This window comes from Cyanistes caeruleus, chromosome 34, assembly GCF_971803275.1.
Source record: "Cyanistes caeruleus chromosome 34, bCyaCae1.hap1.1, whole genome shotgun sequence".
In the NCBI taxonomy this organism is placed as follows: domain Eukaryota; kingdom Metazoa; phylum Chordata; class Aves; order Passeriformes; family Paridae; genus Cyanistes; species Cyanistes caeruleus.
Window position 1 is genome coordinate 229,830 of NC_141735.1, and position 20,242 is coordinate 250,071.

The 20,242-nt window shown below is 69.1% G+C and overlaps 4 protein-coding genes across 5 annotated transcripts; 3 read left to right on the forward strand and 1 right to left on the reverse strand.

The window, feature by feature from the left end:
• Positions 1-937: 937 nt before the first annotated feature.
• On the forward strand, positions 938-7,625 carry CCDC22 (CCC complex scaffolding subunit CCDC22). The gene is made up of 17 exons (XM_086871162.1): positions 938-1,081; positions 1,624-1,801; positions 1,989-2,121; positions 2,216-2,322; positions 2,432-2,498; positions 2,756-2,925; positions 3,087-3,293; positions 3,595-3,666; positions 3,845-3,964; positions 4,040-4,159; positions 4,906-5,022; positions 5,588-5,689; positions 6,057-6,164; positions 6,281-6,376; positions 6,753-6,812; positions 6,902-6,976; positions 7,366-7,625. The coding sequence occupies exons 1-17, from the start codon at positions 1,032-1,034 to the stop codon at positions 7,477-7,479; spliced, it is 1,896 nt and encodes a 631-aa protein (XP_086727288.1). The 5' UTR covers positions 938-1,031; the 3' UTR covers positions 7,480-7,625.
• A 48-nt stretch (positions 7,626-7,673) lies between these two features.
• LOC147647679 (uncharacterized) lies at positions 7,674-11,863 on the reverse strand. The gene is made up of 11 exons (XM_086871166.1): positions 10,929-11,863; positions 9,969-10,050; positions 9,787-9,877; positions 9,591-9,708; positions 9,434-9,509; positions 9,250-9,318; positions 9,031-9,163; positions 8,877-8,941; positions 8,310-8,411; positions 7,868-7,989; positions 7,674-7,761 (listed from the first exon to the last, which is right to left on the reverse strand). The coding sequence occupies exons 1-11, from the start codon at positions 11,252-11,254 to the stop codon at positions 7,722-7,724; spliced, it is 1,224 nt and encodes a 407-aa protein (XP_086727292.1). The 5' UTR covers positions 11,255-11,863; the 3' UTR covers positions 7,674-7,721.
• Positions 11,864-13,165: 1,302 nt separating this feature from the next.
• Positions 13,166-14,950, forward strand: LOC147647680 (uncharacterized). The gene is made up of 4 exons (XM_086871169.1): positions 13,166-13,653; positions 13,913-13,962; positions 14,107-14,159; positions 14,274-14,950. Exons 1-4 carry the CDS (start codon positions 13,166-13,168, stop codon positions 14,685-14,687), a joined length of 1,005 nt encoding a protein of 334 aa, XP_086727295.1. The 3' UTR covers positions 14,688-14,950.
• Positions 14,951-16,553: 1,603 nt separating this feature from the next.
• Positions 16,554-19,882, forward strand: TSPYL2 (TSPY like 2). 2 transcript variants are annotated; one of them, XM_086871160.1, is made up of 7 exons: positions 16,554-18,278; positions 18,359-18,436; positions 18,509-18,620; positions 18,711-18,856; positions 19,005-19,081; positions 19,220-19,329; positions 19,467-19,882. In XM_086871160.1, the coding sequence occupies exons 1-7, from the start codon at positions 16,617-16,619 to the stop codon at positions 19,547-19,549; spliced, it is 2,268 nt and encodes a 755-aa protein (XP_086727286.1). In that variant the 5' UTR covers positions 16,554-16,616; the 3' UTR covers positions 19,550-19,882. The 2 variants fall into 2 exon arrangements, with proteins under 2 accessions (XP_086727286.1, XP_086727287.1); XM_086871161.1 differs by having other exon boundaries at positions 16,556-18,278; positions 19,256-19,329.
• Positions 19,883-20,242: the final 360 nt, after the last annotated feature.

Genomic DNA, 20,242 nt, shown 5'->3' on the forward strand with positions numbered 1-20,242 from the left:
CACCCCTGACCCCCCCAGGGACCCCCAGCAGCCCTCGGGGACCCCCCCACGACCCCCCAGACTCACCCTCTCCATTCTCCTCGGACTCTGACATGGTGGGGGGCTCGGGGGGCGTTTGGGGGTGCCCGGGTGGGGGGCTCGGGGGGCCCAAAGGGTCTCAGGGGGATTCGTGGGGTCTGTTGGGGTATGGGGTCATCGAGGGGATGGGCTGGGGGGGCCGGGGGTGCTTTGGGGGGGGTCGGGGGTGCTTTGGGGGGGTCGGGGGTGTTTAGGGGGGGCCGGGGGCGTTGTCTGTGGCCTCCGGGGTCTCTCCCAGGGCTCGTCCCAGCTCTTCCCTGCCGGGGATTAACGGGGATTAACGGGGGGGGCGAGGGGGCAGCGCTGCCCACGTGTCCGGGAGGGGTCGGGAACGGGATGGGGACAGGTTTGGGGGATGGGGACAGGTTTGGGGGGTCGGGGACAGGTGTGGGGGATGGGGACAGGTGTGGGGGATGGGCACAGGTGTGGGGTTTGGGGTCACGGCCATGTGAAGGATGTGCCGCCACCGCTGCTCCCCTCACATCCCGCTGTGTGACACTGTCCCCAGACAGGCGCCATCTCCCCACCGCCCTCAGACCCCACAGGTGACCCCACAGGTGACCCCACCCCTCACGGGCTCCATTTTCCCCTGGGTCCCGTTCTTTCCCCTCATCCATGGGGCTGCACCCCCCCATTGCTCCCCCCACATTCCCCAGAGGCTCCATCCCCACCACGGCCCCCCCCGCCCCCCGTTATCCCGCCACCCCCTCCCGCCTACAACTCCCGTCATGCCCCGCCACTCCAGCCCACAGCTCCCGTCACATCCCGCGACTCAAGAAATAAAAATAAATAAAAACATCATTCGCCTACAACTCCCGTCACGCCCCGCGCGCGCCGCCCCGGCCCTTTCCCTCACGTGAGCGGCGGCGCGCGCTGCCTGCGGAAGCCCCCGGTGTCCCCAAGACCCCCCCGCCCCTCCCGCGGAATTTGGGGACCCCCCCGCGCCCCCAGCCATGGAGGAGGTGGACAAGATCCTGATCCACTCCCTGCGCCAGGCGGGGACGTGAGTGCGGCGGGAACGGGAGCGTTCGGGGGGGGGGAGCCCGGGGGGCGGGGGAACCTCGGGGGGCTCGGGGGGGGCACTGAGGAATTTGGGGAGTCTGAGGGGGGGGAGCTGCGGAGGGGACACCCCGATGGGGATTTGGGTGGGGGTCCCTGGGGGAACACCCTGAGCGAGCGGTGCGGGCCTGGCTGGATATTTGGGGGTCCCTGAGGGGGAGTTTTGGGGGGGTCTCTGGGGGGCACGAGCAGTTCTCGGGAGTTTGGGGGAACACTGAAGATGGGGGTGATCCCGGAGTGTGAGAGTGGGAGTGCTGCCCCCCGGGGAGGGGGGCTGCCAGGGTTTGGGGGGGGCTGCCAGGGTTTGGGGGGGGGGCTGTCAGGGTTTGGGGGGGGCTGTCAGGGTTTGGGGGGGGCTGTCAGGGTCTGGGGGGGCTGTCAGGGTTTGGGGGGGGCTGTCAGGGTTTGGGGGGGCTGTCAGGGTTTGGGGGGGGCTGTCAGGGTTTGGGGGCGCTCAGGGGGTCCCCACGGCCGTGCCCCCCGCAGGGCGGTGCCCCCCGAGGTTCAGAGCGTGCGGGACCTGACCCCCGAGCTGGTGGTGGAGGCGGCCGTGCGGTGCCTCCGGGCCGTGCGCCCCGCGCTCGGAGCCCCCCTGAGCCCCCTGCTGCCCCCCGGCATCTCCGCGCGCTTCCGCCTCGCCTCCGACCTGGCCGCGGCCTGCCAGGTACCCCAGAACCGGGGGGGACACCCCAAAACCCGGGACACCCCAGAACCGGGGGCTCCCCTCCCCCGGGAGCCGCGGTTTGCGGGGGTTTGCGGTACCGATCCTCGGTACCCCCCCGAGCCCCCCAATCCTCCAAGGGGGGACCCCAGCGATGTCGGGGCGCCCCCCAAGGCTCGGCCTCCCGCAGGAGCTGGGATTTGGGGGTGACGTGGGCTACCAGACGTTCCTGTACAGCTCCGAGCACGACACGCGCCGCCTGCTCCTCTTCCTCGTGGAGAAGCTGCCGCGGGACGAGGGCGAGCGCGGGGCCGAACCCCCCGGTGCGGACCTGGGGGGTCTCCGGGGCTTTTGGGGAGCCGCGGGGGGGGGGGAATCGTGAGGGGCCTGACCCCCCCTCGGTGCCCCCCTCCCCAGGGAAATCGGGGGCGCTGCTCAGAGCCATCGGCGCCCAGGTCCGGGAGCAGTTGGGGACCCCCTGGGTGCCCCCCGTGTGCCGAACGCCGCGGCTGCAGCGGCTGCAGGTGAGGGGGGGTCCCCTCCTCACGTGGGGGAGCGATGAACCCATTCATTAATCCATTCATTAACCCATTAATTATCCCCTTCATTAACCCATTCATTAACCCTTTCCAGGGCACGAGTCACCTGCGCCCCTTCAGCACCTGTCCCCTGGTCCTGCCCCAGAGCGGGGGCTCCCCAGGTAGGGGCCGGGGGGATTTGGGGTGTTTGGGGGGGGGGTCGTTGCTGCCCCAGATTTGGGGAGCTCCGTGTGAATTTGGGGGTGTCACCCCGAGGGTTTGGGGTGCGGGAGAGCTGCGCCCCACAGGGAGGGGGTGTCGGGATTTTGGAGGTTCGGGATTTTGGGGGGGGGGGGGGTGGGTGATACTTTGGGGGTCCCCACAGTAATACCGGGGTGGGGGGGGGTGTTTCTGCTCCCCCCCCCCGTTGTCCCCACAGAGCTGCAGGAGTATTTTGGGGGCGCCGCCCCCCCGGTGCCAGCGCAGCCCCCCCGTTCCTCGCAGGCCCCCCCGGCGCTGCTGGAGACCCACTCGGCGCAGCTCAGCGCCCGCCACGACTGGGAGGCCGAGTGGGGGGGCCCCGGCCTGGCCTCCCGCCTGCCCCCCCAGGTGAGACCCCTGCCGGGGTCCCCAGGGCTTGGGGGGCTCTCTGGGCCCCCTTTCTCTCGCTCCCAGGAGTTTGAGGGAGGGGCTCTCTCTGCAGAATTTGGGGGGGGGGCTGATTTGGGGGTCCCTGCAGGCCTGACCCCCCCGTTTTTCTCACCCCCCAGGAATACCTGGAGCGGAAGCGGCTCCGGGCGCGGCTCCGGGCGCTGGAGCCCCTGCGCCAGGCGTGTTCCCCCTGCCCCCAGGGACCGTCCCCGGGGCCCCCCCTGGACCCTGCCTGGCTCCAGGAGGCTTTTGGGGCTGGGGGCGCCGGGGGGGCCCTGCCCAAGGGGTCCCGCTTCACCCGCAGCCAGCACCTGACCCACCAACAGGTGGGGAGAGGCTGGGGGGTGTTTTGGGGGGTCTGGGGGGTGTTTTGGGGGGCTGGGGGATGTTTTGGGGGGCTGGGGGGTGTTTTGGGGGGCTGGGGGATGTTTTGGGGGGCTGGGGGGTGTTTTGGGGGGGCTGGGGGGTGTTTTGGAGGGTCTGGGGGGTGTTTTGGGGGGCTGGGGGATGTTTTGGGGGGTTGGGGGGTGTTTTGGGGGGTTGGGGGTTGTTTTGGAGGGTTTGGGGGTGTTTTGGGGGGCTGTGACCCCTCCCCAGGCTCTGACACGCTCTGGGGTCCCATCCCAGGACCCCCAAGTGCTGCTGCAGCAGATGCAGGCGGCTGCCGAGACCCTGCAGCCCCCGAAGGGCCCCGAGGAGGTGAGAGGGGGGCGTTGGTCACTCTGGGTCTCACTGCTGACTCCGAGTGGTCACTCCGGCCCCACCGATGGCTCCGAGTGGTCACTCCGGCCCCACCGATGGCTCTGAGTGGTCACTCCAGCCCCACCGATGGCTCTGAGTGGTCACTCCGGCCCCCCACGGCCACGTGTCCCCCCAGGACCCCCGCTCACGCCAGGCCAGCGAAGAGGCAGCGCTGGAGGAGACCCTGGCCCGGCTGGAGGCTGAAATCGAGGGGTGCCGGGGGGAGATCCGAGCGGCCCAGCTCAGCCTCAGCCAGGTGGGCGCTGGGGAGGGGTCCGGGGGGGCACTGGGGGGTTTGGGGCGCCCCGAGTGACCCCCCCCCCGTGCCCAGGCGGAGGCCGAGGTGCGGCAGGGCCGGGGGGCTCTGGGGGGCCGCGAGGACGCGCTGAGGGTCAAGGCCAGGGCGGTGGAGCTGCTCCCGGACGCCCAGAACAACATGGCCAAGCTGCAGGTGAGGGCCGGGGGTCCCGGCACGGGTGGGGAGGGGTCCGGGGGCTGCTTTGGGGTACGGAATGGTCCCGGGGGGGGCAGGTGAAGAGGGGGGGTTTTGGGGGGCTCTGGAGGCATCAGTTGGGGGGGTTTTGGGGGGTGTCAGCTTTTTGGGAGGGCGTTCTGGGGGTGTCAGTGGCTCAGGGGGGTCACTTGGGGGTCAGTCCGGGGTCAGTCCGGGGGTCAGTCTGGGGTCACTCTGGGGTCAGTCCGGGGGTCAGTCCGGGGTCACTCTGGGGTCAGTCCGGGGGTCAGTCCGGGGTCAGTCCGGGGGTCACTCTGGGGTCAGTCCGGGGGTCACTCTGGGGTCAGTCCGGGGTCACTCTGGGGTCAGTCCGGGGGTCAGTCCGGGGGTCACTCTGGGGTCAGTCCGGGGTCACTCTGGGGTCAGTCCGGGGGTCAGTCCGGGGGTCACTCTGGGGTCAGTCCGGGGGTCAGTCCGGGGGTCACTCTGGGGTCACTCTGGGGTCAGTCCGGGGGTCAGTCCGGGGGTCACTCTGGGGTCAGTCCGGGGTCAGTCCGGGGGTCACTCTGGGGTCACTCTGGGGGTCAGTCCGGGGGTCAGTCCGGGGGTCACTCTGGGGTCAGTCCGGGGGTCAGTCCGGGGTCAGTCCGGGGTCAGTCCGGGGGTCAGTCCGGGGGTCAGTCCGGGGTCAGTCTGGGGTCACTCTGGGGTCAGTCCGGGGTCAGTCGGGGCTCTCCCCACAGCTGGTGGTGGAGTCCAGCAGCCGCCGCATCGTCAGCCTGGCCGGGCAGTGGGAGCGGCACCGGGGGCCCCTCCTGGCCGAGTTCCGGCAGCTCCGCGCCCTCCGCGACTCCGCGCAGGTACCGGGGCCCTTCCGGGGGGCCGGGGGGGCTGGGACCCCTTTCCGGGGGGTTTGGGGGGTCCCCGTTCCCAAATGGGCTCGTGGGATTCCTCCCCTTTGGGCTGGGCGAGTCTCAGCCCCTTCCCCGGCGGAGTCTGGGGTCCCCAGGGGGATTTTGGGGTCCCCAGGGGGATTTCGGGGTCCCCAGGGGGATTTCGGGGTTCCTGGGGCCTCCGAGGTCTCTTCCCTGTGGGTTTTGGGGTCCCCAGATCTTTCCCTCGTCTCTTTTGGGGCCCTGGAGTCCATTCTCGGGATTTCTGGGCTCTCCAGTTCCTCCTTCTGGGTCTGGGGGTTCCGTGTCCCCCCCCCACCCGGGGCTGGCAGTGACTTTGGGGTCCCCCCCGGGGCTGGCAGTGATTTTGGGGTCCCCCCCCGGGCTGGCAGTGATTTTGGGGTCCCCCCCGGGGCTGGCAGTGATTTTGGGGTCCCCCCCCGGGCTGGCAGTGATTTTGGGGTCCCCCCCGGGGCTGGCAGTGGTTTTGGGGTCCCCCCCCGGGCTGGCAGTGACTTTGGGGTCCCCCCAGCGCGAGTCGTCGCGGCGCCTGGCGGAGACGCGGGCGCTGCTCCAGCGCAGCCGCGCGGCCGCAGAGGAGGCGCGGCGGAAAGAGACCCTGCACGCCCAACTGGTGGGACTGGGGGCACTGGGGGCACTGGGGGCACTGGGGGGCACTGGGGGGGCACTGGGGGGCACTGGGGGGCACTGGGAGTACTGGGGGGGCACTGGGGGCACTGGGGGGCACTGGGAGTACTGGGAGGGCACTGGGGGGCTCAGGGGGGGCTCAGGGGAGGTTTGGGGGGGTTTTTGGGAGCAGTTTGGGGGTCTCAGAGGGGTTTTTGGGGGCAGTTTGGGGGTCTCGGGGGGTTTTGGGGGTCTGTGGGGGTCTCGGGGGGTTTTTGGGGGCAGTTTGGGGGTTTTTGGGGGTCTCGGGGGGTTTTGGGGGCAGTTTGGGGGTCTCGGGGGGCTTTGGGGGCCGTGCTGAGCTGTCCCCGCAGGTGGCCGAGCTGCAGGCGCTGCCCCGCGACGTTTCCCGCGCCGTTTACACCCAGCGCATCCTGGAGATCGTGGGCAACATCCGCAAGCAGAAGGAGGAGATCGGGAAGGTGGGGGCTGGGGGCAATTCTGGGGGGTCCTGACGGTCTGGGGGGGTTTGGAGGGGCCTTTGGGGAGGAGCTGGGGGGGGTTTCGGGGGGTCCTGACCCCCCCGGGACACCCCCAGATCCTGGAGGACACTCGGGGGCTGCAGAAGGAGATCAACGCCCTGGTGGGGAAGCTGGAGAGGACCTTCAGCGCCACCGACGAGCTGCTCTTCAAGGTGGGGGTCCTGGGGGGCAGCTCGGGCTCTGGGGACCCCCAGAATGGGACAGCGGAGGGGGGCACCCCCTGATGGGACATCCCCAAAGGGATGAGGCACTGGGACCCCCCCAAACTGCCACACGTGCCCCCCCAGACTGTCCCTGAGCCCCCCCAAACTGTCCCTGTGCCCCCCAAACTGTCCCTGTGCCCCCCAGACTGTCCCTGAACCCCCAGACTGTCCCTGAGCCCCCCCAAACTGTCCCTGTGCCCCCCAGACTGTCCCTGAGCCCCCCCAAACTGTCCCTGTGCCCCCCCAGACTGTCCCTGTGCTCCCCCAAACTGCCACACGTGCCCCCCAGACTGTCCCTGAACCCCCAAACTCCTCCCTCCCCCAGGATGCCAAGCGGGACGAGGTGGTGAGAAAAGCCTACAAGTACCTGGCAGCTCTGCACGAGGTACCGGGGGCTGGGGGGGTCCGGGGGGGGACTGGAATTTTGGGGGGGGGGGTCCCTAAAAACCCCTCTTTTTGCCCCCCTCCCCCCAGAACTGTGCCCAGCTGATCCGGACCATCGAGGACACAGGGACCATCCAGAGGGAGATCCGGGACCTGGAGGAGCAGGTGGGGGTTTGGGGGGGCTGCGTTTGGGGGGGCTGCGTTTGGGGGGGCTGGGTTTGGGGGGCTGGGTTTGGGGGGCTGGGTTTGGGGGGCTGGGTTGGGGGGGCTGGGTTTGGGGGGCCGGGTTTGGGGGGGCTGGGTTTGGGGGGGCTGGGTTTGGGGGGGCTGGGTTTGGGGGGCCGGGTTTGGGGGGGCCGGGTGTGTTTGGGTGGGGGGAGTGGATTTCCGGTGCCTCTGGGGGCCCCCCCAGATCTATTGGGGTGTTGAGCCCTCGCGTCCCTTTGTGCCCCTCCCCATCTTTCTGTCTGATTTTTGCCCTCCCTGCTGCAATTTCCCCTCCCCCCATTTTGTCCCCCCAATTTCTGCCCCCTCCCCATTTCCAACCCCCCCAGATCGAGGGGGAGACCAGTGCCAAGCTCCCGGCCAGCCTGGAGCGGATCCTGGGCGACTGCCGGGCGCTGCGGGAGGAGAACGCGCTGCTGGCGGCTCGTGCCCGCCACGCCTGACCCCAAAACCGGGGAGGGGAACCCCAGAACCCCCCGGGAGGGACCCCAGAACCCCAAAACCGGGGGAGCCCGTGCAGCCCCCCAGAGGTGCCCACGGTGGGAGGGGAGGACGGCTCCTTTATGGTTCAATAAATGCCGGTGCAGCAGTTTGGGGGTGTCGTGTTGCTCGTGGCGGGGAGGGTTTGGGGGTGTCCCGTTCCTCCTGGGAGGGGGGGTCTCAGGGGTGGTTTTGGGGTCCCCCCTCAGCTCCGGGGGAGCATAAAGTACTTGAGGTCACAGTCCCTGTGGAGGTTAGAGGAGCATCCCGGGGTTATCGGGGTGCTCTGGGGAGGGGGGGTTGTGCACCCCCCGGGGTTTTGGGGTGCCCGGGGCGGGGTTTTTGGGGTACCTGGGGTAGTGCTGGCCCCGCTTGCGCCGGAACTCGGCCTCGTCCACGGTCCAGACGGCGCCGCGAGCGGCCTCCACCCGCACGAAGCACTTGTGCAGGCTCAGGTTGTGGCGCACGGCGTTCTGCAGAGGGGACACCCCAAAATCGCCGCGGGACCCCGGAACTGGGGGGGCTGGACAACGCCCCCCCCATTCCCTGAGGGATTTCGGGGGGATCTGGGGAGGGTTATGGGGGTTTTGAGGGTGTTGGGGAGGTGGTGGGGGTCTCTGAGCTGTGCTGGGTGGGTCCCTGGGGGGGGGGTTTTGGGGGTTCCTGGGGAGGTGTTTGGGGTTCCCGGGGGGGTTTTGGGGGTTCCCGGGGGTTGTTGGGTGTTCCCTGGGGGGTTTTGGGGTTCTCGGGGGGTTCCCGGGGGGGTTTTGGGGGGTCCCGAGGGGGTCCCCACCTTCCAGGTGCGGGTGTTGTGCCGGAAGAAGCCGAACCTGCGGCTGAACCAGTGGTAAATCTCCGCCAGGGGGCGCTGCCGCTGCGGGGACTCCAGGATGGCCTGGGGGGGCGGGGGGACATTGGGGACACTGGGGGGACACTGGGGACACTGGGGGGACACTGGGGGGACACTGGGGACATTGTGGGGACATTGGGGGGCCGGGGGTGTGCGGGGACATTGGATGTGGGGGGATGTTTGGGGGCACGAGGCCACGCAGGTGACATTGGGGGGCAGGAGAGGGTTGGGGACAAGCATTTGGGGGGGCTTTGGGGACAGTTTGGGATGATGTAGGGGGGGCAGAGCATGGGGACACTTTCGGGGGGCTCTGGGGAGGATCCGGGGACGCGCCCGGGGTCACTGGGGGGGTGGGGCAGGTTTGGGACATTGTGAGGTGACCTGTGGGGGGCTTCGGGGACACGGGGGGGCTCCAGGATGGGGGAATTGGTGGGAGGGGGCTATGGGGACACCGGGGGGACAATCCCTGGAGGGTGGGGGAGGATTTGGGGGTGTCAGGGGGGCACTGACCCAGCGGATGAGCGTGGCGTAGGTGTAGGGGGGCCGCACGGTGCTGAGCCGGTAATACTCCAGTTCTGGGGGGGCCAGGGGGGGTCAGCCGGACCCAGCCCCCCCCCGGTTATTTGGGGGGACACCCCCCACACCCCCCAAACCCGGCGCTCACCTGGGTAGAGCCCCCCACGCTCCCAGGGGTGCCCCGGGGGGGGCAGCATCATCTCGGGGTCCCCCTCAGCCTCGGGGGCGGCTGCAGGACCCCAAATCGGGGGGAGCCCAGCCTGGCCCTTCCCGGGGGGGCCCTGTGGGGGGGTCACACGGCTGAGGGGCCGCACGGCTGGTGGGGACCCCACCCCCGGGCCTGTTTTGGGGTGCGCGCCCCCCTTACCGTGCCGGGGGGGCCCCTCCGGAGGAGCTGCGCCTGTAACAGCCCCAGGCGGTGCCGCTCCCGGGCCAGCTGGGGGGGGACACGATTGGGGGGGTCACACACGGGGCTGGGGGGTGTGGGGGACACGGGGGGTGGGTCAGGAGACACTGGGGGGGCTCGGGGGGGATTTTGGGGGTCCCCTCACCTGCTGCTCCAGCTCCTGGATCCTCTCCAGCTGCCGCAGGCACTGAGCCACCTCCCCCGGCTCGCGGCGGGGGGGCCTGGGGGCGAGTTTTGGGGGTGGGGGGTGAGGATGGGGGGCCTGGGACCACCCCCCAAATCCCCCCGAGACCCCCTCTCACCTGGGGGGCTGCGCAGCGCCGGGGGGCGGCGGGGGGGGGTCGCTGCCGGCAGGGGCGGGGGAGGGGTCTCTGCCGCGGCCGGGGGGGTCTTTGGGGCCCCATTCAAAAGCGGGGAGACCTGGAGGAGTTTTGGGGGGGTTCCCAGAGGGGAGGACGCCCCCCGAGGAGGGGAGGGGGGGCTCTGAGGGGGGCTCACCGTGCGCGGGGGGCAGCCGGGTCCGCATCACCAACACCCCGGGGTGCTGCACGTGCAGGAGGGGCGGGCACGACCCCCCCTCGGGGGGCACCTGTGCGTTTTGGGGAGGGGGCAGGAGCTGAACCCCCCCGTCCTGACACACCCCCCACCCCCCAAATCGTGTCCCGGGCTCTGTCCCGCACCTGCGAGCGCCGCGGGGCCCCCCCGTCCGCTCGGGTCAGCACCGTGGGCCGCTCCTGGGGGCTGCGGGGGGGGCGACGCTGCCTGGGGGGGTGCAGGGGGTGAGACCCCCCCCCCGTACCCCCCCCGTGCCCCCCCAGCGTGTGCCAGGCCTGGACACGTGGCCCCCGCCGGGCCTGGCCCAGTTACCCCCCAGTGCTCCCAGTACGGGCTGAGCCCGCTCCCATCTTCCGCTGGCCCTGCTCAAACCATGCACCACCGCCCTGCTGAGCTCCCAGTCCGTCCCAGTCCGTCCCAGTCCGTCCCGGTCCGTCCCAGTCCATCCCAGTTCGTCCCAGTCCCTCCCAGTCCATCCCAGTCCATCCCAGTCCATCCCAGTGTCATCCCAGTCCATCCCAGTCCATCCCAGTCCCTCCCAGTCCATCCCAGTCCCTCCCAGTCCATCCCAGTCCATCCCAGTCCATCCCAGTCCATCCCAGTCCCTCCCAGTCCCTCCCACTGTCATCCCAGTGTCATCCCAGTCCATCCCAGTCCATCCCAGTCCATCCCAGTCCCTCCCAGTCCCTCCCACTGTCATCCCAGTGTCATCCCAGTCCATCCCAGTCCATCCCAGTCCATCCCAGTCCCTCCCACTGTCATCCCAGTGTCATCCCAGTCCCTCCCAGTCCCTCCCAGTCCATCCCAGTCCGTCCCAGTCCGTCCCAGTCCGTCCCAGTCCCTCCCAGTGTCATCCCAGTGTCATCCCAGTGTCATCCCAGTCCATCCCAGTCCCTCCCAGTCCATCCCAGTCCATCCCAGTGTCATCCCAGTCCATCCCAGTCCATCCCAGTCCCTCCCAGTCCATCCCAGTCCATCCCAGTGTCATCCCAGTGTCCCCCAGTGTCCCCCAGTGCCTCCCAGTGTCCCCCAGTGTCCCCCAGTGTCCCCCAGTGTCCCCAGTGGCTCCCAGTTCCCCAGCTCACGGGTCCCGGGCGCTCGCCATGGCTCTGGGTGACACCGGGCGCTTCCACCCCCGATTTATAGACGGGAAACCACAGCCCTGAGTCACGGCGGGGGCGGGGGGCCGGGGTGGGCCCCCCCAGACCCAAACAAGTGCCCTAAGACAGCCGGGACAGACACCCCAAAACGCAGAGAAATGCCCCAAAACAGCAGAGCGATGCCCTGAAATGCGTGGGATGAAAACGCGAAGAAATGGCACAAATTGGGAGGGGAGAGACGCCCCAAAGCCATCACGGCAAGACACCCCAAAAACGGGGGGAAATGCCCCAAAAAGAGCAGCCAGAAACATCCCAAACTGGCCGGAGATGCTGGGAAATGCCTCTGAAGAGCTGAACCCCAAAACAAGCAGGGAGAAATGCCCCGAGATGGGACAGCCTGAATTGGCCAGGCAGACACCCCAAAATGAGGAGGAAAGCCCCGAAATAATGGCTCAGACACCCCAAAATAGCCAGAGACATCCCAAAGGGATGCAAAATGCCCCAAAATAGCCAAGGACACCCTAAAATGAGGCAGAACGCCCCAAAACAGCCAGGCAGAAACAGCCTAAAAATGGCCTTAAAGAGGTAACTCAAAATCAAGACAAACACCCCAAAACCAGCCAGGCAAAAACACTGGAAAAAGCAAAGATTGACCCGAAAATGGCCAGGCAGAAACGCCCCAAATCCAGCGGGCTGAGATGTGCCAAAACGAGGAGAAACGCCCTGGAATAAACGGGTAGAGACGCCTCAAAAAATGGCGGGACAGAGATTCCCCAAAATTCAACAAAACACCCCAAAGCTGCTGGGCACGGACAGCCCGGAATGAGCGAGAAACCCCCCAAAAGCGACGTCTTGGAGCCTTTGGGGGTCCCACAAACCGCGGGCTCTGTCCCCCCCTCGTGTCCCATCCCCCACAAACGCCGCCAAAAGCCCCGAAACGCCCCAGAATGACGCTGTCGGAAAAAGCGGCTTCAACACCTCCAAAGAGCCGGCAAATGGCCCCAAATCGCTGGGGTGCCCCCAAACCCTAAAACCTCACAGAGGGGAAAAACCCCAGGCAAAGACTCCCCCCCCCCACCCCGGGCCCCCCCAAATTTCGGGGGCTTCTTCCACCCGCAGGCCCCGAGTTTTTCCCTTTTTTCCATCCCCAAAATCCACTTGGTTCCGAGTCAGTTTTTGACGCTTTCTAGCCCTGGATTTGCCGGGTTTTACCCCAAAGCGGCTCTGGGTGTAGCAGCCGGGACCCCTCCCCATTTTTGGGGTGGGGTTGGGAGTTTTTCCACCCCCGGGACTTCCCCGGCTCGAAGAGACCTGAAACTGAGCCCGAGCCGGCAGGAAATAAGGGAGGGGGGTGCGGTGGATTTTTGGAGGGGGTAGAGCAGAGCCAGTGCCTGCCCCCCCCCATGAGGACCCCCAGCCCACCCCCTGCGCCCCCCTGGGCGGCACCAGCCCCTCGTGCGCTGCCCCCTCCCCTGGGGAGGTTTAGGGCACAGCCCCCCTGAACCCCCCAAAATCCGCTCACCAGCCCTGGCACCCCGCTTTTTATGGGCCCCCCGTGATGTCAGGGAACCCCCCCACACCCAGGGGGGTCCAGGGGGCCCCCCAAATCCTCCTGCTCCCCTTCTGCCCCTCATTCTCACGGGGGGCTCTCCAGGCATCAGCACCGCCCCAGAGTTCCACTGGTGCCGAGGCTCCTTTTTTGGGGGGTTTAGGGGGGCTAATGCCCCCCAGAGACCCCACCCCACTCCTCACCCCCCCCCCCAAGGGGAGCAGATATTGGGGGAACCCCTCTTTGCTCCCCCAGCCCCTGAGGACCCATAAGAACGGGGTGTGGGGGGCATTAACAGCCCTTCAAGGCGCCCCCCTCAGTGTCCAGGGCTCCCCCAAACATCCCCGGGGCACTCGGGGGTCCTGGGGGACCCCCTTTAACTCTCAGCGCTCCCCAAACGGCTGCAGACTCTGGGGGGGGACACTTTGCCCCCTCAGGAGTGCCCTTTAACCCCCCCTTGGTGACCCCGGGCCCCCGGGGGTCCCCCTAGCCTCCGGGAGCCCCCCCAAAGCCTCAGTGAACCCAGGAATTGGGGGGGAAGGGGGGGCTCCGTTTCACAGCCCCTCCCTCGGGACCCCCAGCTCGCCCCGCAGGCCCCGCCCCTCCGCCATGGCCCCGCCCCCCGGGCCAGGCCCCGCCCCCGCGCTGCGGCTGCAGGCCCCGCCCCTCCGCCATGGCCCGGGCTCCCGCCTCCGCCCCGGCGCCCCCCCCGTGGCCGGACTCCCGGCGTGCCCCGCGCGGGGGGGGCCCCTCCCAGCCCCCCCCGCGCCCCGGGACCCCCCCCCAAACCCCCGGGACCCCCCCCTTAGCCCCCCGTGACCCCTCGGCCGGCGGGACCCCCCTCCCGCCCGCCTCGACCCCGTCGCCCCCCCTCGCGGAGGTCCCCGAGCCCCCGCCGGGGGTCCCCGAGGGCCCCGCCGCCCCCCCGGGGGACCCCGACAGCCCCGCGCCCCCCGGGGTGGGCGGGGGGTCCCGGCGGGTCCTTTTCGCCGACGCTCTGGGGCTGCCCCTGACCCGCCTGCGGCAATACCGGCCCTGGGACCCTCGGGGGCGGGGGGGGCCGCCGGGGGGGGCCGGGGGGGGGGTCCCCGGAGGGGGGGAGGGGGGCGCGGTGGGAGAGCCGCCCCCCCCCGGGATCTGGATGAGGCCTGGGAAGGGCAGGTAAGAGATGGAGGGGGGGGGGAAATCTGCATGGGGGACCCCCAAAATGGGGTCAACCCCCCACCCCCCCGCATGCTCCCTCCGAAATTGAGGGGGGGGCTGTGGCGCGTGCCTGTGCTCCCCCCGGACCCCTCGGGCCCCGGATGTGGGTCACGCTATGGGGGGGATGCAGCTGCTGCTCTCTCGCCCCTAATTTGGGGGGGTGGGGGGAGAATCGGCCCTCTCCGGTGACCCCCCCACACCCGTGTCCCCCCAAAAGGCCACAGGAGGCGGAGGACGTGCAGCCCCCACCCCCCGAGCACAGCACAGGTAAGTATCAGTCCCCCACCAAATCTGGGGGTGCACCCCAACTGCTGGGGCACCCTCCAGTTTTGGGGATCCCCCTCAATGCTGGGCATCCCCCCGAATTTTGGGGGTCCTTCACTTCCCCCCCCCCCCCTTTCCATCCCACAGAGCCTGACCCTGCCCCAACGCCCCCTCCGGATGCGGAGCAGCCCCCAGCACAGGTGAGACAACACCCTCTCCCCACAAAGCTGGGGTTCCCCCCTCCCCCGAGGACGGGGGCACCCCAAACTCTGCCCCCCCCGAGGACGGGGGCACCCCAAACTCTGCCCCCCCAGGGCGCCGAGGACGAGGCGGTGGCGCGGGAGCTGGAGCAGCTCTACCTGTCCCACCTGCGCCGGCTGCGGGGGGACCCCGGCGACAGCGACCCCCCCCCGAGAAACGGGGGCCCCCCCTTCCCCGAGCGAGCCCCCAACACCTCCCTGGCCAACGAGATGGCGCTGCGCTACGAGGGGGGGGGGGGCCGCTGCAGCCCCCCGGTGCTGCTGGGGAGGGGGGGGCCGGTGGAGGGGGCGCTGGTGGTGCCGGCGAGGCCCCCCCGGGGGCGAGGGAGCAGTTTGGGGGGAGCCCTGAGGGGGTGCGGGGTGGTTCTGGCCTTGGCCGTGCTGGTCCCGGTGGCCTGGGGGGACGGGGGGGGCCCCACGGCCGCGCTGGCCCTGGGGCTTTACCTGGCGCTGGCCTGGCTGACGTGAGCTGCGGGGGGAGCGCACTCGGCACCTCCCGAAATCCTCACAGCCCCCCCATTTCACCTCTGAAAACGTGCGGCACCCCGAAATCACTCGGGGGATTGGGGGGGGGTCTGAGCTGCGGCATGGGGAGATGGAAAGGCACCCCCAAATTACCCCCTCCCCATCCCGGGGTGGGGGCAGCGTCACTCTGTGGGACCCCCGCCCCACCCATGTGCACCCCAGCCGGGTTTTGGGGCGCCCCTGTGTACATACAGCCATGGAACGACGCTGTCCCCGAGTTCTTGTCATGGGGGGCGCTTTGGGGAGGAAGCTCGGGGTGGGTTGGGGGGTAGGGGAGGGTTGTCTGTCCCTGTTTAGGGGGTGGGGGCCCGGTGCCCCCCCCCGCCGCCGCTGTCGCAGCCGTTTCCTGCCCCCGGGGAAGGTCCCAGCAAAGGTCACGGGGCCCGTGGATGACAAACAGCCCCCCCAGGCCCCCCGGAGCAGGGGCACGCTCACCTCGGGCTGTCACCTCATGGGCGCCTGGTGCTGACAGAAGGCTCTGTGACCCCTGCGAGCAGCTGGGGGTCCTCAGTGTGCTGGGAGCAGCTGGGGTGGGGGGTCCCGAACCCCCTGGAAGAACTGGGGGGGGGGGTCCTGGGAGCATCTGGGGAGGGTCCTAGGTCCCCTTGGAAGAACTGGGGGTCCTGAATGTCCTGGGAGCAGCTGGAGGGGGATGTCTTGAGCCCCCTGGAAGAATTGTGGGGGTCCCGAATATCCTGGGAGCAGCTGGGGAGGGTCGTGAGCCCCCTTTGAAAAACTGGAGGTGTCCTGAGTATCCAGGGAGCAGCTGGGGCGGGGGTTTTGAACCCGTCTGGAAGAACTGGGGGTTTCTGAATGTCCTGGGAGCAGCCAGGGGGGGTCCTGAGCCTCTTGGAGGTGGCCAGGCGGGGGTCCCCAGCCCCCAGTGAAGCTGCTGAGGGGGTCTCAGTCCTCAGGGAGGCTCTCCCTGTCCTGGATCCAGCCGAAGGAGGGTCCTGTGTCCTCAGGTGACATTGGGGTGGTCCCATCTCCTCAGGACTCACTGTGGGGTGTCCTCACAGTGCTTCAGGTGACAGGTGGGGACTCGCAGCCCCCTGGGCTTACACTGGATGGGGTCCCAGTCCCTCAGGTGGGGCTGTCCCATCCTCCCTGGGGGTCCTGCTCCTCCTGACCCCTCTGGGTGACTGTTGGGGGGGGTCCCAGCCCTCCTGGAGTCACAGTGTGGGTGGTGGTCCTGGCCTGTCCCTGCGGTCCCTCAGCCCCTCAACAGAGACGGGGAGTGGGGGCACAATGACACAGCTCTCCTGAAATCACTATGTGGGGGTCACAGTCCCTCTGGACTCACTGGTGGGGGATTCCTCCTCCCCTCAGCTCTTCAGGTGACAGCAGCAGGGTGTGTCCCGGCCCCTCTGGCCTCACTGTGAGGGCATCCTTCATCTCCGGATGCTCCACTCCTCCTGCAATCCCCCAGTCCTTTGGGTGACATCGTGTGGGTGTTTCAGCCCCTGTAAAGTCACCGTGGGGGGGTCCCAGTCCCTCAAGTGACAGTTTGGGGGGAACCCCTCTCCTCCGGGGGGGCCCCGCTGCCCCCGCGCTCCTCCGGCCCCTCATGGCGGCGGGGGGGCGGGGCCTCTCCCCTCACGGCGGGGCTCTCGCGCCGCCCGCACGTGCGCTTCTCGCGATGCGCATGCGCGCGGCTCCCCCGCCCCGCCCACCGGGCTCTCGGAGCCCGCCAAAGCAGCGCGCGCCCATTGGCTGTCCCTTTCCCGCCCGCCCCGCGTGACGGGAGTCGCCATGGCAACCGGCCAATGGGCAGCGCGCGAGTGACGAGCGGGTGGGCGGGGCCTCGGCGGCGGCGGCGCGCGCGCTTTTTCGGCCGCAGCTTCGGCCCTGGCGGGCGCCGGAACCGCCGCCATGAGCGGGGCCGGGGCCGGGGCGGACCGGCCGTCCCCGGCCAAGCTCCGCCGCCTGGACGAGCCCAGCGGGACGGGGCCTGCCGCCGCCGTTACCCGCGGAGAGAGGGCCCGTTCCCCCACCCCCGCCGGAGGTCGTGGTGAGGGCCGCAGCGCGCGCGCGCGGGGTGACGGCTCCGGGCATGCGCGGGGCGGGGACGCGCGCGCGCCCCCTGGCGGCGGCCCCGGGAGCGCGGCTTTGGCCGGGGAGGGGCTGGAGACCCCCGGGGGGGGCACGGGGGGGGGAGAGACCACCGGAGGGGCCGTGGCCAGCCGGGAGAGCACCGGAGAGGTCCCAGAGGGCCTGGAGAGCACCGGAGGGACAGCAGGGAGCTTGGAGACCCCCAACGGGCCCGAGGGGAGCCTGGAGAACAGCAGGAGATGCAAAGGGAGCCTGGAGACAACAAGAACTGACTGCTCGGAGCAGGGAAAAGAGGGTTTGGAGAGCAGCAGAGAGGTCACGGAGGGGATGGAGAGCACCAGTGAGGCCATGGGGGACCTGGGAGTTGCTGTCACCCCCTCCTTGGAGTGGAGCGGGGGCGTCCCGGAGACTCCTGCGGAATCCAAGGGAAGCCTGGAGAGCAGCAGAGAGGTCACGGATGGTCTGGAGAGCAGCAGGGAGGTCACGGATGGTCTGGAGAGCAGCAGGGAGGTCACGGATGGTCTGGAGAGCAGCAGAGAGGTCACGGATGGTCTGGAGAGCAGCAGGGAGGTCACGGATGGTCTGGAGAGCAGCAGAGAGGTCACGGATGGTCTGGAGAGCAGCAGGGAGGTCACGGATGGTCTGGAGAGCAGCAGAGAGGTCACGGATGGTCTGGAGAGCAGCAGGGAGGTCACGGATGGTCTGGAGAGCAGCAGGGAGGTCACGGATGGTCTGGAGAGCAGCAGAGAGGTCGCAGGCAGCGCTGGGACCACCAACGGGCGCAAAGGGAGTCTGGAGACAGCCGTCATTCGCTGCTTGGAGCAAGGGAGAAGGAGCAAGGAGGGCCGGGACAGCAGCACCAGGGTCCTGGGCAGCGTGGAGAGCGATGCTTCTGCTGCCGGGGAGCTGAAAAGCACCAGCAGGCGCAAGGCAAAGACCCCTGCCAGGCCCAGGGGGAGCGTGGAGACCAGTCCCCGGTGCCTGGAGTGGGAGAGAAGCGGGAGGGGGGCCCTGGAGGCCGGCGGGGAGGTCCTGGAGGACACAGGGAGCCTGGAGACCATCGCTGGCCACGAAAAGCGGGACAGAGAGCAGAAAGGGGGCTTGGAGCCCACCACGGAGCCCCAGGAGGGCCTGGAGCCCACCCCCACGGCTTGTGTGGGGCAGAGCCGGGGCGGCCCCGGGCTCCCGGATCTCCTGGGGGTCCCGGAGCCCGCGGGGGTCCCGGTCCCCAAGGAGCACGTGGCCGAGGAGAGCGCGGTGATCTCCCTGGACGAGGACGAGGAGGAGGAGGAGGAGCGGGACGAAGGCCCGGCGCGGTACCTGGCGGCGCTGGAGGCCGTGCAGCTGGAGCTGGAGGCGGTGGAGGAGGAGGCGGCTCGAGCCTTTCGCCGCCTCCGCTCCCGCTTCTGCCTGCGCCGCCGGCCGCACCTGCAGCACCGCAACCGCCTCATCCAGCACATCCCCGGCTTCTGGGTCACCGCCGTATCCTTGGGGGGCTGCGTTTTGGGGGGGGGGGGCCGTGTGGGGAGTTCTAGATCTTTCCTTGACGCCGCCATCCCCAGTTCCTGAACCACCCGCAGCTCTCGGCCATGATCAGCGACCGCGACGAGGACGCGCTGAGCTACATGACGAGCCTGCAGGTGCCTGGAGGGGTTTTGGGGGGCGATTCGGGGCCGTGTGGCCCCCCCGAGGTAACAGCCCTGGGCCCGCAGGTGGAGGAGTTCGGCCAGACCCGCCCCGGGTGCCGCATCCGCTTCTTCTTCAGCGTCAACCCCTATTTCCAGAACGACGTCGTGGCCAAGGAGTTCGTGCGCAGCCCCTCGGGTGGGTGACGGGGACGGGGGGCTTCGAACAGCCCGAGGAGGGGTCTGGGGGCTCCAGAGTGAGCCCCTCACGTCCTGTCCCCCCTCCCAGGTCACCTGGTGTCCCACTCGACCCCGATCCGGTGGTGGCAGGGCCAGGACCCCCGGTCCCGCTCCCACAAGGGCCCCCCAGCCCCCCGCAGCTTCTTCGCGTGGTTTGGGGACCACAGCTTCCCTGCGGGGGACCGTGTGGCCGAGGTGAGCTCCCAGTGCTCCCAGTAACAAATCCCAGTGCTCCCAGTAACAAATCCCAGTGCTCCCAGTAACAAATCCCAGTGCTCCCAGTAACGCCTCCCAGTGCTCCCAGTGCTCCCAGCACCCCCCTGACCTCCCCGTCTCCACCCAGATCATCAAGGAGGAGCTTTGGCCCAACCCGCTCCAGTTCTACCTGCTGGGGGAGGGCGCCGAGGGACCCCCTGACAGGTGAGCTGTGCCCAGGGGGGTTTGGGGGGCTCCAGGGGATGGAACCCCAAACCTTGAACGCTCCCTGCGGGGTTTGGGGGGCTCCAGGGGGGGAACCCCAAACCTTGAACGCTCCCTGCGGGGTTTGGGGGGCTCCAGGGGGGGAACCCCAAACCTTGAACGCTCCCTGCGCAGCGAGAGCGGCGAGGACTGCGTGGTGATCCTGGACGACGACGAGGACGTGCAGGAGATCCCGGATGACGGCGATGGTGAGTGACCGACCCCCCCTCTACCCCGGGGGGACCCCAAAACTCCTCAGCCAGGGAAATGGGGGGCTGGGACCCCTCCAGAGTCCCCTTGGAGGGGGAGTAGGGGCTGATTTTGTGCCCCCTGACCCCCCCTCCAGGCAGTGGCGTGGAAGAGGTCCCGACTGAGGAGCCCCCCAACCCCCCCGTGGGACAGAAGGACCCCAACAGGGGCAGAATTTAATTGGGGGGGGGGATTTGGGGGTGCTGCACATCTCCACCCCCCACTCCCCCCCTCAGCATTGCGGGTAACGAGGGGCTGGGGGCCCCCAACACAGCTCAGGGTGTTTGAAGGCCTTTCACCCCCCCCTTCCCCCCCAAACCCTTCAGGAGCTCCCCCTCCAGGGACCTGGGGGGTGAGGGGGGGTCCCCCTAAATCCTTCCCCCCCCCCACCACACACAAGGGGAGAAACACAACCATTTCCTGACCATTTTTGTACATGTTGGGTTAAAAAACTTGTAAAATTTTCTTTTTATATCTAAAAATATATTATAATAAAGAGAAAGTTTTAAGAGACTCAGAGACCGAACCCCAAGAAGGGGTCGGGGAGGATTTTGGGGTGATTTTACTGCCCTGGTGTTGGGGTGAGGGGCTCCCCTGGCTCTGGGAGTGCCTCAGTGTCCCCCCAGCCCCACAAAGAGGGGGGAGTCACCCCCATGGAGCCCCCCCGGTACCGGTACCGACCACCCCAACAGAACCGGTTCCCTCCTCAGACCCCCGAATCCGCTGCTGGTACCCCCAAAACCCTTCCCAGTGCACGACCCCTCCTCCGGTGCCGCTTCCCCCTGACCCCCGTGACCTCCCTCCCGTTCCCGGTGCTCCGGTACCCCCCACATCCAGCCCGGTACCGGAGCCCCCCCGCCTCCGGTGGCTCCC

Coding starts and splice junctions, on each gene's coding strand:
- LOC147647680 (XM_086871169.1), top strand. CDS start 13,166: ATGGCCCGGGCTCCCGCCTCCGCCCCGGCGCCCCCCCCGTGGCCGGAC. Junction 13,654..13,912: donor ATGAGGCCTGGGAAGGGCAG/GTAAGAGATGGA, acceptor TCCCCCCAAAAG/GCCACAGGAGGCGGAGGACG. Junction 13,963..14,106: donor ACCCCCCGAGCACAGCACAG/GTAAGTATCAGT, acceptor TCCATCCCACAG/AGCCTGACCCTGCCCCAACG.
- LOC147647679 (XM_086871166.1), bottom strand. CDS start 11,254: ATGTTTCTGGCTGCTCTTTTTGGGGCATTTCCCCCCGTTTTTGGGGTG. Junction 10,051..10,928: donor ATGGCGAGCGCCCGGGACCC/GTGAGCTGGGGA, acceptor GCACCCCCCCAG/GCAGCGTCGCCCCCCCCGCA. Junction 9,510..9,590: donor GGCGCTGCGCAGCCCCCCAG/GTGAGAGGGGGT, acceptor ACTCGCCCCCAG/GCCCCCCCGCCGCGAGCCGG.
- CCDC22 (XM_086871162.1), top strand. CDS start 1,032: ATGGAGGAGGTGGACAAGATCCTGATCCACTCCCTGCGCCAGGCGGGG. Junction 2,122..2,215: donor GCGCGGGGCCGAACCCCCCG/GTGCGGACCTGG, acceptor CCCCCTCCCCAG/GGAAATCGGGGGCGCTGCTC. Junction 3,965..4,039: donor CCCAGCTCAGCCTCAGCCAG/GTGGGCGCTGGG, acceptor CCCCGTGCCCAG/GCGGAGGCCGAGGTGCGGCA.
- TSPYL2 (XM_086871160.1), top strand. CDS start 16,617: ATGAGCGGGGCCGGGGCCGGGGCGGACCGGCCGTCCCCGGCCAAGCTC. Junction 18,857..19,004: donor CGGGGGACCGTGTGGCCGAG/GTGAGCTCCCAG, acceptor GTCTCCACCCAG/ATCATCAAGGAGGAGCTTTG. Junction 19,082..19,219: donor GCCGAGGGACCCCCTGACAG/GTGAGCTGTGCC, acceptor GGGGGGCTCCAG/GGGGGGAACCCCAAACCTTG.